The sequence below is a fragment of the Gavia stellata genome, chromosome 3 (genome assembly GCF_030936135.1).
Source record: "Gavia stellata isolate bGavSte3 chromosome 3, bGavSte3.hap2, whole genome shotgun sequence".
Lineage (NCBI taxonomy): Eukaryota > Metazoa > Chordata > Aves > Gaviiformes > Gaviidae > Gavia > Gavia stellata.
The window spans coordinates 58604085-58622651 of NC_082596.1; the positions used below are offsets into that span (position 1 = coordinate 58604085).

The 18567-nt window shown below is 38.9% G+C and overlaps 1 protein-coding gene across 2 annotated transcripts in view; it reads right to left on the minus strand.

The window, feature by feature from the left end:
* The window catches only part of SPIRE1 (spire type actin nucleation factor 1), a 72146-nt gene that overhangs the window by 32676 nt on the left and 20903 nt on the right, over positions 1-18567 (minus strand). For both annotated transcript variants that reach the window (XM_059815899.1, XM_059815898.1), the window contains exons 2-4: positions 15531-15656; positions 4166-4249; positions 2920-3084 (exon numbers count right to left, since the gene is read on the minus strand). In XM_059815899.1, the coding sequence (XP_059671882.1) occupies positions 2920-3084; positions 4166-4249; positions 15531-15656 (375 nt within the window). The remainder of the gene's footprint in view (positions 1-2919; positions 3085-4165; positions 4250-15530; positions 15657-18567) is intronic.

Here is an 18567-nt window from a genome sequence, read left to right on the forward strand (position 1 = left end):
TGCATAAGAAAGAAAAATTAAGCCTGTAAGAGTAATTTAGTTCTTAAATTTCCCTGTTTCCAAGTGTGGACTCTACCAATGTTCACAATTTTAAACTTTTTGGGAGTGAGTGCTCCACAGGAGAAAAATGCTGTTACATCTCCCCAGGTAGACATTTAAAGATTATAAAATGCCAGAATGAAAGTTATCTTGTTCCCACAAGCACCACAGAAAAAAGGACTCTTGCATCGGGATAGAGAGATGACAAATTTGAAATTATTTTCATATGTACCAAAATAGAAATGCCAACGTCACTGAAACTAATGAAACCAGTTATTTACAAAGAGCCCAGAATTTGACATTTTACATCTTGAAAATGTTTTGAATATTTGCACTTTGACAGAAGATGTGTGCGAACAGACAGGTCCAGTTATTGGCATCTGTTAACTCAACACTTTTGACAGTCTGAAACACCAGAATAGTTCCTAAGTAATGCACCTAATAGGAACATCTGTTCCTTTCCTAATTTCTACTCAGAGTACTGAGCAGTCAGGGACAGATCAAGCTACTCTTTTAAACACAACATTATATTAATAAAAAGAACAGTAAAGACTTCATGTTGCATCTCATTTACTTAAAAAATTTACTTAACCTCTTGTTATCATTAGTAGCATATGCATTTTCACAAGCTACCAAGTCTAAAAATACTACCTATGAATTTAAAGCAAAAATTGCTTTTAATAAAAATTTTGCCAAACATCCATTTTAACTGATAGAAAGAAACAATCAATCTTTCCGAAGCTGCCTTAAAATTCAGATTTAGGATTCTTGTCCTTTTCTCCTCTTGTCAAGAACCACGACAGTCTTCTCTGATGGGAATACATATAATTAGCTTTGACCCATGATGGTCAGATAAAAGATGCTGTATTTATGCAATCTAACTAAACTTGTAATTCTATGTGAATCCTTCAGGCTCCACACATTTCATGTCAAGCTGCACTCTCATTATTGTGCATGCTTTGCATTCTTCAAGCAGACACTGCAGCAGAATCCAAGTTACTGAATTTAAGGTTTCTAATAAGAAACAGGCTATTTTTCTAACACAATGTCATTAGCAGTTGTCAGACTAAGCCAGCAATTGCATCACAGACAGCACTATAGGTACTGTACCTGCAGCTGATTGTAATCCAAATTCACAGTTACGTCCAGAGGTCACTTTGGACAATCTACCTAGTAGACAAGATAGCAGGACAAAAATAGATGCTTACAGGGATTTTGTATACAGCGAGAGTCTGGATGAGCAGAGGAGCAGCTGTGCTTCCAAGACCTACCATATAATGAAGAAAATCTCTTCTGAAGAGGCAGGAGCTTGCACAGCAGAAGATGAATTAAAGGCTAGTCTGACAAAAGCAAAATTAGATGACCCAGGGGTTCCTATTCAAACAAAACTACTATCCTGATTGCATACAGTAATCAAGGTCCTGAGGGGACTGTTCCTCTTTTGCAGTGGGTAGTATGAACACTTAGCACAGTTCTCTGCATTATTAGTGGAAAGACAGATAACATCATTACCTGGGTATGTATTTTACCCTATTGATTTAACATTTAAGCGACATCTGCTGCAGAAAATAAATACAATCTGGTAGTCTAAATCCAGATCTTGATTAGGAAAGTCCTTTCAGTGCATACATAAAAGGCATTTATATTTATAACAGAACTCATTTATTTGCTCCCCATGTAGTTGTTCCAATTTTTTCCTCCTTTATTCTTTTTTCTAATGATCTCTGATACACGCTTTCTGTCTCTCTCGTCTCCCCCCCACCTGATAAAACAAACTACACGCTTTCTGTCTCTCTCGTCTCCCCCCCTACCCCCATCTCTGAATTTTTCTGGTGGAATATACATCTTTCTTACTAACAAAGGTTGCATGAGGTTTTGTCAGGAAAGCAAATACATTTGAAAACTGAATATTCTAAGACAATGTTTCCACTATAACTAATAACAGGCAAAGATAAGTAAGTGCAAGGTATAAATATTGACATTGACCAAATACCTGCCTCTGACAAAGAGGTTTAAAATGTCCTACTAGGGATAAGAAGCCCTTTAGATCAGTTGCTAGCTTATCAGGAAGAACTTAATGTTGAACACAATATAAACCAAAAAGAAAGAAAGAAAGAACTGGGAGACATCAGTAAATATCAAATGAGTTCTGATAAAAAGAGTGCCTCAAGTCAATCTTACGTGCACCTTTATGAGTATGTAGGAGGAGGAGACCCATCAACACTCCAGATTGCTTTGGCATATTGTCTTGACTTGTAAGCAGCAATAGGATGTGCTGAAAATACTTAAGCTCAACTTCTACAGATTGAAGATTCAAATTTTTTTACATAGAGTATTCCTTGAAAATTCATAACAGATCATGGTAACAAAAGTTTTCAAACACTGTAATATAGGTAATAGGTAATACAAGTTTTCAACCACTGAAGGTTTTCCTTTCCCGTCGCAGTATCACTCATGTAACAATATGGTAGCACTTTACGTTCTGGAATTCCAAAAATTATGTTGTAACTCAAGATAAATGTTCTCCCCAATAAGAAAAGCCTAAAACAATCTCTCAGTGGAAAGCGTGACAGGACTTTTGATATGACTCTTGAGGTTATCATAAAACCAACACAAATCATTTATTCAAGCATATGATATGTAGGCATGTCTTTCAGAATTTTAAGTGCCTGCCATATGGAAAACAAAATACACAACATTTGTTGGTTTCATGTTTTTCCCCTCAATGTATTATGTAAATTTAAGATGCCATATAAAACCCATGAACATTACTGTCTACACGAAATCATAATTTCAAGGTTCTCAGAAAAAAAGAGAATAAGATGAAAAAGAAAAAGAACATTTCAGATTTGACAAACTCTAGTGACTCTCTTGACTTACCATGACCTTCCTTAAGGTATAGCGTTTGGATCTAATATCATCCATCAGCATTTCATAGGGTGTGAGCTGATATTCTATTGGGAGCGGGTTGTACTGACGCTCTTGAACTTTCTTGAGTTTAACACCATTCCGTAAATCTCGCATCACTTGTACCCAAAAACGAGCCTGAAGAGAAAAAAGAGATAAATTTTATTTGATACCTTACCCTTGAATACCACCTCAGATTAAACCGAAGTTGTTCACTCCCCTTTCAGGACACCACCAAATACATACAGCTGTACTATTTTATTTTTAACACATCAATCAAAACCCATTTTATCTGTGGTTGTTTTATATAAGCCTATTTTTAACCCTCATGAATGTAACAAAACTTTGTTGCAGCTCAGCAGGACTGCAGAGTGTCACCTCAAGTGATGTTCATCTCTAAGACTATACAGAAAAAGGATTTGAAATTCTCATACCATACATCTATATTTCCATTTCAAGTATACTGCAAGCACATCAGAAAAGTTTCTAGACTTATAGCTAATACTATGTGAATTAAAACAGTGATTGATTCCGAAACTTTGTTTTCCTTAGGCCCAGAACTGTTTTGCAAAATTTCCTAGCAGTTGTTCTTCAAATAGAAATTCTAAGGTCTAGCAATGTCCTCTCAGTACTCAACTTCCTTTTGCTCTGCCTGTAAGAGGACCACACACTAACACCTCCCTCTCATTTTTTGGGCAGCGAGAATGGCTGGAGAAGAGGAAGAACAGGTGGTGGATAGAAGATTGAGAGATTGAAATCAAGTACTTCTAAGAACCTCGTAATATTCCTCTATGAACTGGCAAGAATTGTAATTAGAAAATAAAACAAGCTACTTTCTGTTAAGATTGTCTCTGTAACATTTTTCTTTCACCATTGGAGAAACTCAGCTGGTGGCTCTGCCTACTGCCTGTTCGCCCCTCTGAAGGGCAGTCAGCATGATACCTGTCTAAACGTCCAGTCTTATTAAATTGCAAAAGCTTCTCCATGAAAGCAGTCTAAAGAAAAAAATGTAACGCTTGGATACTTGGATTGTTTCACCTGTCTGTGAAGGAAGGTTGAGACTCCATTTGGTTCTAACCTGTCATGAGTTACTATTAATTCATATGTTAAAAAAACCTGACACTGATTTTAACATAAACCAAACAACTTTAGCTAAGCATTATAAAGAAATATAAACTACTAGTAATGATGCTGAATCACTATTAAATTGTTGTCTTACCCAGTCAGCATTTTTTAAGTCATCAAGATCTGTGCTCGATTCATCACTTGCCTCTTTGTCCATTTCTTGAATCTTCTTCAGATTCTGCCAACGAAAAGAAAATGAGTCAATAAATAAATGGTGACATCACTCTCAAGTAAAACTGAAACTTAATTTTTTACATCTGTTCAATTACGTTGTTTGGGTATTCTACTGAATGTTTTACAACTTGGATAGTAATAGTGTAAAAGTAACTTGAAGTACTATTTGAATATATTTCTTTTAATTGAAAAATGGACCTTAAATGCTGGAAAAAAACCCTTAAGTTTTGAGTATGAAAGTACATCAGATAATAGCATGCCAGAGGAAAAACTATACATAGAAATTTTAATATTCCTAAAATTGGGCTATGCACAGAAAAAATATCAACCACCTAGCAGGTCTGTTGATCTACAACACAAAAAACATTACCGACTCAGTAAGGATCCCATTCATACCAAAATTACTGTTATTTGTCAAATTCAAGACAGATCATTTTTGTAGAAGGAGAAATTCGCAGAAAGTTATAGTTGCATGGAGAAATAAACTATGAGAAATCCTTTAAACTGAATAGTGGCAGACTTGCATATATATTGAAATTAAGTAGTCTGTATAACATGGTTATAGATTCTGAAATCTGAGTAATAAAATCATTTAAGAGAAACAGATCTTTCAAAGGTAAAAACTGCTATTTATGAACAAGATCAGATCATGCAAACATAGAAAAGATTGTCTGCAAAGGGGCAAAAAAAGGCTTTCATACTAACAAGAACATGAAAAATGATTAAAAGTTATAGCAGACCAAAGTATAGGCACGCTTGCACACAGGCAAATGTAAGCGAAAGATTTAAAAGGCTGTGGCATTACAAAAATTATCTTATACACATAAACAACTGCATATTCAATATGGTATTTTTTTTTGTTTACTTCTGTATTGAAATGTTCTGGAATCAGCAGTACAAACAAATTCTCAATACTCCATTTCACTTTTACAGAGTTTTCCAGGAAATCTTTAACAATGTTTAATTTGATCTGTTCTCTAAGTACTCACTAATGTTGTCAAAATGGATAGTTAAATCCTCTGCTAACTACTTGTTTATTTTATGACACTAAACCACCAGGTCAGAGGTCTGACAGATTTATTTATTTATCAAAAATCTTTGTCTCACTTTTAAGCACTCAAACTCTTCCTTAAATGGTACTGAACAATCAGTCTCAATTTAGCTTTTCAGCTTCCCAGAAAACTTAAAAATAAACCTATTTTGTAAAAAACGTTTTTCCTGGAAGTAGTTCCAAAACTGCCAAAATTTCAGTGGAAGAAATGGAAGCACTCGAAGAGTTCTTAACTTGCACACTTAGCAGAGCACAAATATCTAACAAACATGGTTACAGAGATAGCACATGTGAATCAGCCACCACAGAGGTTTTGGAAAGAGAGCAGATGGGTTATTTATTGTCTTATTTAAGTAACACACTTACTTTCACATCAAAGAAGAAATACTACCATTGCCCTATAAAAATAAAATACATAATTTACAGGAAGACTCTAAAAAAACCATAAATCACCTACACGACAGCAGCAAATAGATCATGGGACAATGTGGGAATGTTTTGGCTTGACTTGCAGTATCACCAACACCCAGTTGGGAAAGAACATCTTTATGGAAACTTGTGTTGGTCTTGTCGCTGCGATCAGCAGTCAGTCCGACACTTACAGGCAATCACCCTTTTCCAAGGGAAAAAAAAGAAAAATGGAAAGAACGAGTAACATAAAGCCCTTGCTTGCGTGTATTTTGCCGTCCAAGGTTTCTTCTTTCCTGTATCATACAGTTGCAGTAAGCATTTAAAATACAGTATCTGCGAACTGTAAATTACTTGCTTTCTTTGCAAACTGAAAGTTATCATTTATTGATAAACTGCAAAATATAAAATCACTCTGATACTTTTTCCTTTTACTTTTTGTAATCAAAAAGCTAACTTCAGTAAATGAGCTCACAGCTGTCAGGTGTGCGCCTCTTTCCACACTGGAAAGTACACATTAATTTTTTAAAAATTAACATGTTCCAGCTGCTTAACCTTTACTTTGACTGTTCAACAAGATTTGCAGCAATTACCCACCTCAGCAACCATGTTCCCTACCATACAGTTTACTGGCTTGGTTTATGCCCAAAGGCTGATGCCTTTGACTGACATAAATATTCCATGAAGCTAAAAAGATTACAATCTGTTTTTCTTAACAGCAGAAAATAAGAAGGGGGAAAAAAACCCCAACCTGAACACCACCTAATTAGTTTCTCTGGAACATAGCTAGAGGGGGAGCACAGGTGTAAGTGATGCTAGCTACCACGCTCTGGAGAGCTGCAAGAGCAAAACCTGCCAGCCAAGAGATAAGTCTCTCAAAGTGCAGTTTTATGATACAAATGAGCTGATACAAGCACAGGCTACTGCCAAAGCCGGGCTCCTGTTACTCCCCATCCTAGTGCTGAGTGCTGCGGCTGCTGCCCTCATACCGGCATGGACACCCACTTCATGGGGATAGTTTGTTCCCCTCCCTGGTACCTGACTCAGACCCCTAAACGCAGCTCACCATGCAATCAGTGGAGAACAGTAGAAAGGAAAGGAATTTCCATCATTACAGAAGCTAGAAAGCTTTGGAGGATTGGGGAGAAAAAGAAACAGCAGCGCTCTATCCTTGCAGCCAGTGCTTAGGAAGGTTTCTTTAACTCTTCTGCATCTGTCAGGTGCTGCTTAGGAAGGAACAAATTCACTGTGACAAATTATTATGTTTAAACTTCTAGACTAAATGAGATACTATCACTTCCCTCCAGCATCCCCAGCCAGCATCAGTGGATTTCAGCATCTGTTTCAATCGCAAATTATGGAAACCAACACATTTAAAATACAATAGACTGTTTGTCAGAACTTAACTGTGATTAAGCTACAAAACCTGCGAGTAGCCTCAGCTGCTGTAGCCACTTGTACTTACCCTTGGGACAACGGCTTAAGAAAAGCTATTACAGTATAATAAATACGTGGCCTAAATGGGTTACCATTTCAGAAAGCAAAAACATCTTAAAAGGGTTTTTCTAAATGATCTCAGAACCTCAGATCCATACCACAGACTTGATTCACCTATTACAGCCTGGGCATTCGTTCAGGAAATAAGGGCTGGATGTGTAGGAAGCAAGTGTTTCAACAGCTTTGGCTTTTTTTAAACCATTACAGCATTTGGCCATTTTTTAAAAAAACTGCATTTTGTGACAAAAGCTAGTAATAAAAATACCAAATCTCTTCAAATGTCTTGCTGCACTATTAAAAGCAGGCAGTGGATTTGTTGCTGCTGAGTGTCCCACATTTGAGACACGCTCTCCTGTGCTTGGTGACAGATGGGAGTTTATATAAGACACTTGTCAGCACAGCGTCAAAGACTCACTTCCACAAAATGCTCTCTAAAACGCAATGTTTTAATGAAGACAGTATTCTTGGGAATCCAGATCTGGACTTTGTCTTTCATGAGTTGCAGAACACAAGTCTACTGCAGTTCCCAGTTTATATTCTTAATCAGGAATCATTTGTTCACCGATGCAAGTAATTCTTACACTGCTATCTGCAAAACTAACAGAATATTGTTGCACCTCTAGGCTCAGTTTAAAAATATATAACCTGCACACAGGGGGAAAACTGCTTTTATATATTCAGCTATCCAACTTGGATTTAAATTCCAAGGGCTTGGTCAGCAGCATTACTCTAGTTCTTTGAAAAGACCCAAACCCCATTTAATTCAAATGTGGGAATAGGATCAGTTACCTCAGTCCCTGAAAACTTCTCGAGTGGGTATCAGACAAAGTTCTACGTATATAGCGGTATGGGTCGACGCACTTCACTCAGCTCTGGAAAGGGTGATGGTCACCATGCTGCTCAACATAACTGTTTAAGAAGAGGCAAAAAACCCCCAAACCAAGTGCATGTAACATTTACTGAGTGACAGTGCCTGCATCACTTAAGAAAAAAAAACCCACAACACAAAACCACAACAGCAGCCTTTTCCCTTATTAAAGCTCCTAAATTGAGGGATCAAATAAATCACAATGGGGCTGCAAGCCTGATGACAACACAGTTACAAAAGTGGAGTCACTGGAAGCCTGGAAGTGTAGACAAAAGTAAAGTTACGAGCAGAAAAGTTTGTGAATCAATTTCTTTCTCCAACTGTGCTTTGTGAAAATCCAGGGAACAGCGTATTTAACAGCTTTTACAGTCACAAGACTTTTAAGAGTAACTTGGCTAATGACCGTATTTCCAAAATACGTTAGCCATTAACATTGTTTAGGTACCCATTAACTACCTCTATTATCATATTTTGTACAAATAATACACCAGTATAGCCACGTTAAATAGAAAGTAACACTTGACTTTTTTAATTAACTGTGTTCCAATTGAGTCTTTGCGTGGCATGAAACTAGGAAAAAAAAAGAAAGGAAGAATTTCATTGCTACTCATGTACTTAACTAGAATTTGTATGTTTACATTTTCATACAGATCAGATTGAAATATATCCAGGCAGACTGAAAGAATTATGTTTTTACATCAGAAAGGACAGAAATGAAAGTCAACATGATTTAAAAGACCAGTATGAAGATGACAGATTGGGAGATTTATCTGTATTCTACCAAAAACTTAATTACAAGGCATACTGTGGATAACAGAATTATGGATGAGTTTTTGATGAACATGAACTTTCACTGCAATCGAAGATGTAGGCAATTATAAAAATATACAAAGCTTTAATTAGTTTGGAAGGAATATTAATCTTGATGCTTTAAGCTGTACATCAATCTCTAAAAATTTTTGAGAATTTTTGAGTCAAATCTACTGCAGCAGATTAAGACACATCACCTACTGGACACTTGTTGTATTTTATGCTGGCTAGCATCACACGGTGTCTTTTAGCACCAGCTGTGCCAGTTGTGGAGTTTATCACCCACAGCCCACTCACAACTGCTTAGCTGTGCTACAGGCTGGCATCACCATTTACTGGTACTGCTCACAGAGCCACAGAGGGTTTGAGGTTGGAAGGCACCTCTGGAGGTCAGCTGGTCCAACCCCCCTGCTCAGGCAGGGCCACCCAGAGCCAGTTGCCCAGGACCACATCCAGGCGGCTTCTGAATATCCCCAAGGGTGGAGACTCCACAACCTCCCTGGGCAACCTGTGCAAGTGCTTGGTCACCCCCACAGTAAAAAAGTGTTTCCTGAGGTTCAGAAGGAACCTCCTGTGTTTCTGTGTGTGTCCATTGCCGCTGGCGCTGTAACTGGGCACCACTGAAAAAAGCCTGGCTCTGTCCTCTTTGCACCCTCCCTTCAGGTATTTATAGATGTTGATGAGATCCCCCTGAGCCTTCTCTTCTCCGGACTGAGCAGCCCCAGCTCTCTCAGTCTCTCCTCATATGTGAGATGCTCCAGTCCCCTCATCATCTTTGTGGCCCTTCGCTGGAGTTTCTCCAGTATGTCCATGTCTGTCTTGTACTGGGGACCCCACAACTGGACATAGCACTCCAGCTGTGGCCTCACCAGCGCTAAGTAGAGGGGAAGGATCACCTCCCTCGACCTGCTGGCAATATTTCTCCCAGTGCAGCCCAGGACACTGTAAGGCTTCTTTGCGACAAGGACACATTGCTGGCTCACTCACCCATTAAGTGCACATGGAGCATTAACTCCAGTAGAAGGCAAGACTGGGCAGTAACAGGTAGCTGAAGGAGGACTAGGGCAGATATCCCCTCAATAAAGCAGGTTCACTGTGTGGAACAGCAGACCAACTGGATCCCTGGTCTGATCCAGAGCAGCAATTTCTGCATTCCTATGCTTGCATAGTCTCTCCCTGTCTCTCTCAGTCACACTTGATGCCATTTCTGAGCAATGCGCATAACCTTTGTGGTGGGTTGACCCTGGCTGGATGCCAGGTGCCCACCAAAGCCGCTCTATCACTCCCCTTCCTCAGCTGGACAGGGGAGAGAAAATACAATGAAAGGTTCATGGCTTGAGATAAGGGAAGGGAGATCACTCACCATTACCATCGCAGGCAAAACAGACTCGACTTGGGGAAATCAGTTTAATTTATGAGCAACCAAAATCAGAGTAGGATAATAAGAAATAAAACCAAATCTTAAAAACACCTTCCCCCCACCCCTCCCTTCTTCCCAGGCTCAACTTCACTCCCGATTTTCTCTACCTCCTCCCCTCCCAGCGGCACAGGGGGATGGGGGTTGTGGTCAGTTCATCACACATTATTTCTGCTGCTCCTTCCTGCTCACACTCTTTCCCTGATATAGTGTGAGGTCCCTCCCATGGGAGACAGTCCTCCATGAACTTTTCCAACGTGGGTCTTTCCCACAAGCTGCAGTTCTTCAGAAATTGCTCCAGCATGGGTCCTTTCCACGGAGTGCAGTCCTTCAGGAACAGACTGCTCCAGCGTGGGTCCCCCACAGGGTCACAAGTCCTGCCAGCAAACCTGCTCCAGCGTGGGCTCCTCTCTCCACGGGGCCACAGACCCTGCCAGGAGCCTGCTCCAGCGTGGGCTTCCCACAGGGTCACAGCCTCCTTCGGGCATCCACTGCTCCTGTGTGGGGTCCTCCACGGGCTGCAGGTGGATATCTGCTCCACCATGGACCTCCATGGGCTGCAGGGGACAGCCTGCCTCACCATGGTCTTCACCACGGGCTGCAGGGGAATCTCTGCTCTGGTGCCTGGAGCACCTCCTGCCCCTCCTTCTTCACTGACCTTGGGGTCTGCAGAGTTGTTTCTCTCACATATTCTCACTCCTCTCTTCTCTGGCTGCAGTTGCGCAGTTGTTTTTCCCCTTTCAGAAAGACGTTATCCCAGAGGCGCTACCACCGTTGCTGATGGGCTCGGCCTTGGCCAGCGGCAGGTCTGTCTTGAAGTCGGCTGGCATTGGCTCTATCGGACACAGGGGAAGCTTCTAGCATCTGCTCACAGAAGCCACCCCTGTAGCCCCCCCACTACCAAAACCTTGCCACGCAAACCCAATACACCTTTTCAGATACTCCACAGAAGGAACATTTGCTTTATCTCATGGACATCGCTTATTTGCGCCTACAGTTCTGTCTATGGCTATATGGCAACAAAGGTAATCTCAATGACTTTTGGATGATCCTGAAAAATAGAAATCTTCTCTTTTACATGAGGTCCATTTTTAGCAGATATTCAAACTATCTTTCCCCTCGCCACACACGCATGCATTTCCTCTACCTTGTTGACCATTTTTCCCCACACACAATCAAAAAAAAAAGGGAGAGATCCCCTTTTTGTGGAATTTTCCTATTGCAATTTTAAAAGCTCACTGCTTAAGATGAGAAACAAGCTGTACTCCATTTTTGTCATCAGCTGTAAATGCTTGAACAGCAGGACACAGAGCTAGGAGGTCTTGGCCCATCGAAAGACCAGCAGATGGTACCCAGGGTGGATCTGCAGCAAGAGCACCTTTCACAGAGCCTGAGCAGCATACAGATGCTGCCAGCAAGCTGAAAAAACACCCCAGTAAACTTGCTAGAAAAACTTCACCTTGAAAAAAGATGCCAAGTTAGCTCAGATTAGTTAACTTAATTTCAACTCTACCTTTGGAGTTGCTGCTGCTATTCCACAGAAATATGTATTTTTACTACTGTTACCTTATTTATTTTTTTACTATTGCAAAAGTAGTATCACACTTTTCTCAACTCTGGCTTGAGTCCTGTCCTGTGCATCCACTACATTAAACGTGTCATTCTCTTTAAGAATGGCAGTACCACCTCCTTGTCTGCAAATCAGCTTTGCTGCTGACCTTTCAGACACATGGAATCAGACTGGAAATAAAAACCACATGGCATCAAGTATGTGACAAAGTACCTAAAACATTTTATTTGACATCCATTGAGATGACCTGAAGAGCTTACTGATTCCTTCATCATTTCTGATTAATGCACTCACCCAAATGCACGCAGTAAAACCCTTTCTGAAACTATGCTCCATTTGTTATTAGACAGAGATGTTCACAGGATAGACTGGAGAGCACATGACTACTCAGTATGTATATTAGTAACGAAACATATTACGGCCCTATAGGCCTATCCCTCCTGCTTCCTGATCCCTCATGAAATCCTGTAACTTTCAAAATCCTGACAAGTTTTTATAGTGCCAAATTGAAAACAGCGTCAAAGCAATATTTTTTCTGCCTCCTTCACAGTTTATTTCCCTTCTAAACCTGTCCCAGGCTGTAGCATAAGATAGGTCAGATTTGGTCCACTCTTACGAAGTGAACTTTTGCAGATAAAAATTATCCCTCTTCCACTACAGTGAAGTTAGCTGTTTAAGCGCCTACTGAGCAAAACCAATGAACTTCATATACCTGGGAAACAGATACCCAGATACCATCCAGTGGCCCTCGAAAGAATCCAAGGAATTTAAAAGTAATTTTTATTCATAGGAAAGTTATTTTAAGTAATTTTGGAGGCTTTTTTCCCATTTTTAGTGGTTTTAATTTCATTTTGATCTCACGTCCACAGTTGTGTCTAGGTCTGAGGGATTCTAAAGGAAGATGTCCAAATAAAGCTGTCAGTTTTTGAAATAAACTAACAGTTTAAAATTCCTGGCATCTTTCATGTCCCAAACACAATATTACACAGTATAGTATTTTTTACAATTGGAACTGATGTATATAACTCAGGGTTTTTTTCCCCACTTATCTGCCAATGCAATCACCACAAATTCATGACAACAAAATATCCTTACTGAAGTATTAAGTGTTTCTCTCCTTTATACCCAATACTCATACGACAATAACAAAAGGAAAAGAAAAAGGAATTTATTGACTTGAATTGTATTTAACCATATTCCTCATTAATTAAGATTCTTCTCTGTATTTGCAAGAGAGAAGAGCATATAAACAATACCCCAGCTTTTACTGGCACAAACCTAGTGTGATCATATGACTCCTGCTTGCCTCAAGTATAAACTATAGAGGTCATTTTAAAATGGTGTAACAAGATTTATAGCATTCCACCTCATATTTTCTTCATACCTATTTTTTTCTTTGTATGCTCATTATTTTCAAAATTAAATACATTCCAAATCTATAGTTGGATAAAAGCTATAAGCAAGGATCAAGTGCATCATAAACCCAAAGTATTCAGATTCCAGAAGCTGCTTGTAAGATAATTTTCTTGGTCACTTCTTGTATGCCTACTGGGGGACTGATCCAGAGTAAAATAAAATCAAAAGATCAAAATTCTGGCCTTGGTTAGGTGCAGCAATAAAAGTCTTACTGATTTCAGTAGGGCCAAAATTCCATCTACAAGGATTACTTCCTTTGACCTAAATGTGCTTTGAATCAATCTCTAATAGCCTTTGAGAGGCAAATGGTTTCTTTCATTTGGGATTAACTCATAGTATGCTCTATGATGTGATCAGATGTTGTTGGTTTTTTACATCCAATTACAAGGTGACTAATTTGCAAATTCAAAACACCCCTCTACTTTTTAAATAATTTTTTTAAAAAGTATTGTTAAGATTTAATTTTAAATGGTTATAAACCACAATATTTTGCTTTGACATTGACAACAGAGATGCATTATTACTGCTTACCGTGGCCAAACTGTTCAAGGACTACTGGAAACATAATTCCTCTCTGAGCAGAAAGAAGAACTCCAAAGGGTCTTATCTTTGAGCCTCAACATGAACTTTGCAATAGTTGTTAGTTGAGGTGTTTCTAGCACAGGGCCCTCAATTAATATATCCAGTGGTCAGAACACTTAGGAGCAGTCAAAAGCCAAGATGTGAAATTAATTATGTCAAGGTTCAGGAGACAGATTTAGCACAGAGGCACTGTATCCTGCTTGCTCTCTGTATCAGGGGCATTGGATGCAGATGAACTGTAACGCAAGCACTTCAGAAAACAGGTGGCTCTTCAGCCATGCTGACACTCAAAATTATCCTTCTATGACACTGCTTCAGTTTAAAAATTGCTTTCAATTTGAGTAGGACTGGAGGAAAAGTGGAGGTGAAACTTGATCCCGCAACAGAAGAACATCTCTGAAGGATTCTCCCACTTGGAGGGATGCATCTCGACCAGGAAGAAAAGACAGCACCAGTACCTTATGCCTCTAACTGGTTTGCATCTTCCACCACCAGCATGAGGATAAAAGCTCTCTTGTGCTGCTCTGAGGCTCATCTGACCCTTTGATGAGCTGATTCACCTCATTAACCTGACAAGGAATGACTCCTCTTTTTTTTTTTTTTTTTTTTTGTATTTGCTGTGTTTGTTTCCTAGAACCAGATGAAGGAGAACAGTGGGAGCACGTGTGTGTGGGTGGAACAGCTCTGCCTCTTTCAGCAGCAAAATTTTTAGATCAGCCTATAAAATCTTATCCTGCTTTTCAAAGGTACTGTAGATCTTGACTTACAAAAGAAAAGAAAATCCTTCAGGGATTTATTAAAAAGAAAAATTATTAAAGAGTTGTTACTCTTTACCAACACCAAAGTTGGCTTTGGTGAAGAAAGCAGCTTTAAGCAGCATGTTTCCCTTCCTCCCCTTCCCCTCACCCACCAGTTTTCCAATGTAACCCACACCAGCACCGTGTTAATACAATTGTTTATGGAGCCATTTTGCAGGCCAGATCACTGAAACTATCTTCATTAAAAATCATCCGCCCACCCTCAAAGTTATTCTTCAGCCAGACCATTAAATTGCAGTGGTTCATAGGATGGCCCTTCAGTCACCAGTAACAGCCAAGCAGGCAGTGAATATAAGCATCCCAACCCACAGGTGGAAATTTTTCTTTTTTTACGTTGGCTCTGCTGTGAAGCCGATGTGACAGACAAACAAGCCAGTCATACATCAAAGGTAAGGGAAGCTGCTGACTGGGGACAAAATATGAGCAACGAGAATCTCGGATAATTTTCAGCCAAAGGCAAGGCATGAGAAGTAGCTGAGGAACAACAGGCAAAGCTCTGACGCTTCAGAACACCCCTGAAACACCAGAGAAGTTTTTAGACTCAAATACATTGCATACATGCATGCAGCAATGGACATGTGCATGCAATGTATAACCCTCAAAGAAAAACTTCTGTTTTACTCCCAAACAGACTAGTTGCAATTAATAACAATTTCTACAAGACATCTGTAAATGGTTACAGGCCAAAAAAAAAAAAAATCTCAGCTGCAAAACTGCTCTCCCTGAACATGACAGATAATTTCCTCAAGCATCTGTCATCCACTACCGGCTGGGTACAGAAGTGATTTTGTAAGCCTAATTCACACAGTAATGAGCTCAAAAGCAGAAAATCTTCTCAGACTGCTTACCTCTTTTGCACTTTTAATTTTGGCCAAAAAAGTGTACAGTTCCATTGTTTCAGCAAACAGAGCCCGACATACTGCTTGATAGTGGTTCGGAGCCTCTGATCGGGCTGGCAGGTGGGCAGCACACAGCTAGAGAGAAAAATAAATAGCAATATTAAAATAATGCCCCGTTGCTTTCATTGATGCTACAGAGCATGAGATAACATGAAAGTGAATGCAACAGAATATTTAGGGCACAAAAATCCATGAGACATTTAAGCTTAGGCAGAAATTGGGGTGTATTTTCTAAACCTTCTGCTACCATTTATTTTATGAGAAGAGTTCTACAAGGATGGTAAGGGGACTGGTTGACCATGTCCTGGAAAACTCTGAAAACCAAGACATTGCCTTTTCATTACAAAAAAAAAAAAGAAAGACAACATAATTGTGAAGGGAAAAATGCAATCTTGCAGTATCAAATTTTGGGAAAATGTACTTAATTCAAACCAGCTTTAACAGTAAGTGTTGTTTAGCTGCCTATGAATGTGGAAGAGAACTGTATCCCTACCAATTTATGAAAGGATGGAAGGAAAAAAGTAAAATGTAATCGTCAAGCTGAAACTCTGATTTTATTTATTTCAAGCAGTACAAAGATTTTAAAAATCAGCAAGAGCCATGGAACCGCAGGCTTATTGCTTCACCTCAGACATTAATGAACAGTTTCAGAAACAGGCACAGGTGATGTAAAGAAACACTGATAGATGTTTTCATATATGCTAAAACCTGCAAAACTTGGAAAGCCTACTCAAATCACTAATAATCATTCACAACTACTGTTAAGTAGTAAGTCAGTACAGCATGGCTTTTAGAGTAAAACATGCAGCTCCCATTTCCAACACGAGAAGTTTCACTGAAACCAGCCTTTATATTTCACAGAACCCGAATGGTATGAGCAACATCCAGTTTCTGCTATTGTAGAATAGCTCAGCACTGATGCTAATAGTTGTAGTATCTTTTTATTACACTTCCCTAAGTCAAATCCATCACCTGTAAGTTTTCATCACAGAAATCTTGGCTGGAAATGGACAGTAGTACAAAATAACATCTGTAATTCACTCCCTAAACAGTTTTAAATTAAAAAAATCCCAAAGCTGAAACTAGAGCACGCATATCATATATCATACTGGTGTATATATTAGAATAAAACAAAATCTTAACAAAGGCCTTAAAATTGTCTTGTTACTGTGGTTTTATAGTAGCTATTTATTGTATATATAGCTGTATTTATAGCTGTAGAGCTAAAACTAAGAACAAACAAAATCTGAGGCAGTAGGTGGCTATATTCAGTTCTCCAGAACTAAAGCTTGAGACAAAAGCCTCTTTAGGAGAAGAACCCTTAATTAGCCTAGTGGCATATTTGTCTAAATCTCTTCTGTTATTACAGTGAACGCTGTGGTTACAAGGGGCACAATGCATGTAAAGCTTGGGCTGCTTTTTCATATTGCTTTCAATTTGATTTAAATCCATGCTGCCTCTAAAAGGTGTGGTCCTGTGGCCTCCAGATGTACACGTCCACTGATGCCCTTATGCTGGCACCAGGGTTCATGCCCTAAATCAGAGAGGATTACTCACCAGGGCAAAAATTACCACCGTGAAGGAAGTGGGGCAGGAGACAATTATTCTTCATGGCATGGACATGCTCATAGTAGCGCAGGCAAAAAGCAGCAAGGGGAACATGCTGCCGGAGTGGGGAAATGGAGGAAGGGCTGAACAATTTCTTTTGGCTGCAGTCAGATTTAGATTGGCTCAATCTCCCTAACAAGTTGCTTTCTAAGGCCATAGTCCCTTTGTTATCTTTTATTTCTTCCAATTAGTATAACAATACAGAGTTCAGTGGTCAGATTTGGTCAATTTCTTTCATAAAGTTTCACAAGCCCAATTTGGATCCCTGCAATATCCTACTCTGATTATTGTACCCATATATATATATATCTCTCTCCTTTTAGTCATAAAAAGGAATATATATATATCTCTAAGGAAAGTTTATATGAGTGTATATTTTCCTTCCTTCCTCTATACTTTCCTTATATATAGGGAACACAAGGCAGATATGTTTACAAAACTGCCCTTGATTCCTCCCTTTCAAATTTTATACTGCTCTACGATGATGGCCAAAATTTTCTTATACCATTCAAATTTCTTTCTGGATAATCACAAGGACATAGTTGACAGAAAAAACAACCCCACTTTTTTATTTCCTTTTTTTTTTCCTTTCTTTTTCTCCCCCCCCCCCCCCCCTTTTTTCCTTTTATTTTTTTTTTTCCTTTTTTAACAAATGATATAATCTCCTTTGCAGGTAAAGGGAGAAAAACCAAAACAGATGCACCTCTAATGTGTGCTACAGTGACAACGCATACCACAAAAATAGAAGCTATTAAATATTTCCCTTGACTTAATGAAAAAGTCAGAACATTTAAAAGACCAAATTCTGAGTATGGTTAATTTGTGTTCCTTTCTCTTAATAACTAATCATGTCCTTACCTGCCTTACTATGTTTTCAGTAAGCTATTTCTGGTTATTAATTATAGCAGAGATAAAAAGGGTTTCATTCTAAAATATACCACTTACAGGAATAACAATTAACTATAAGAATAACAACAGCAGCAATTTCAAAAAGGTCATAAAATGGTACAAGTCTTCATAGCTGAGAATAGCATTTTATTATTATACAGATTGAACACAGGTTTTTAAGAATGCTTTTTTTCTTTATTTAGAAGCATGTTAATTAGAAACAATTTGCATCGAATATTGAGAAAGTTAATGAAATGCAGCAGTGGCAAGTTCAAGCAGGGGATGGATATAATCTTGATTCTATTATTGAACGCAAAGCAAAGCAAAAAAAAAAGTAAACGCCTGCTGCTAAACTTAGTTACAAAAGCAACCACATAAAAAGTTAACCATTTGGTTTGTAAACGTTAGATTGCAGATATTAAAAGAGGGCCAGCAGCTCCTACTAACTTTCATGTTCTGAAAAATCAATCTCAGTGATCTTATATTATGT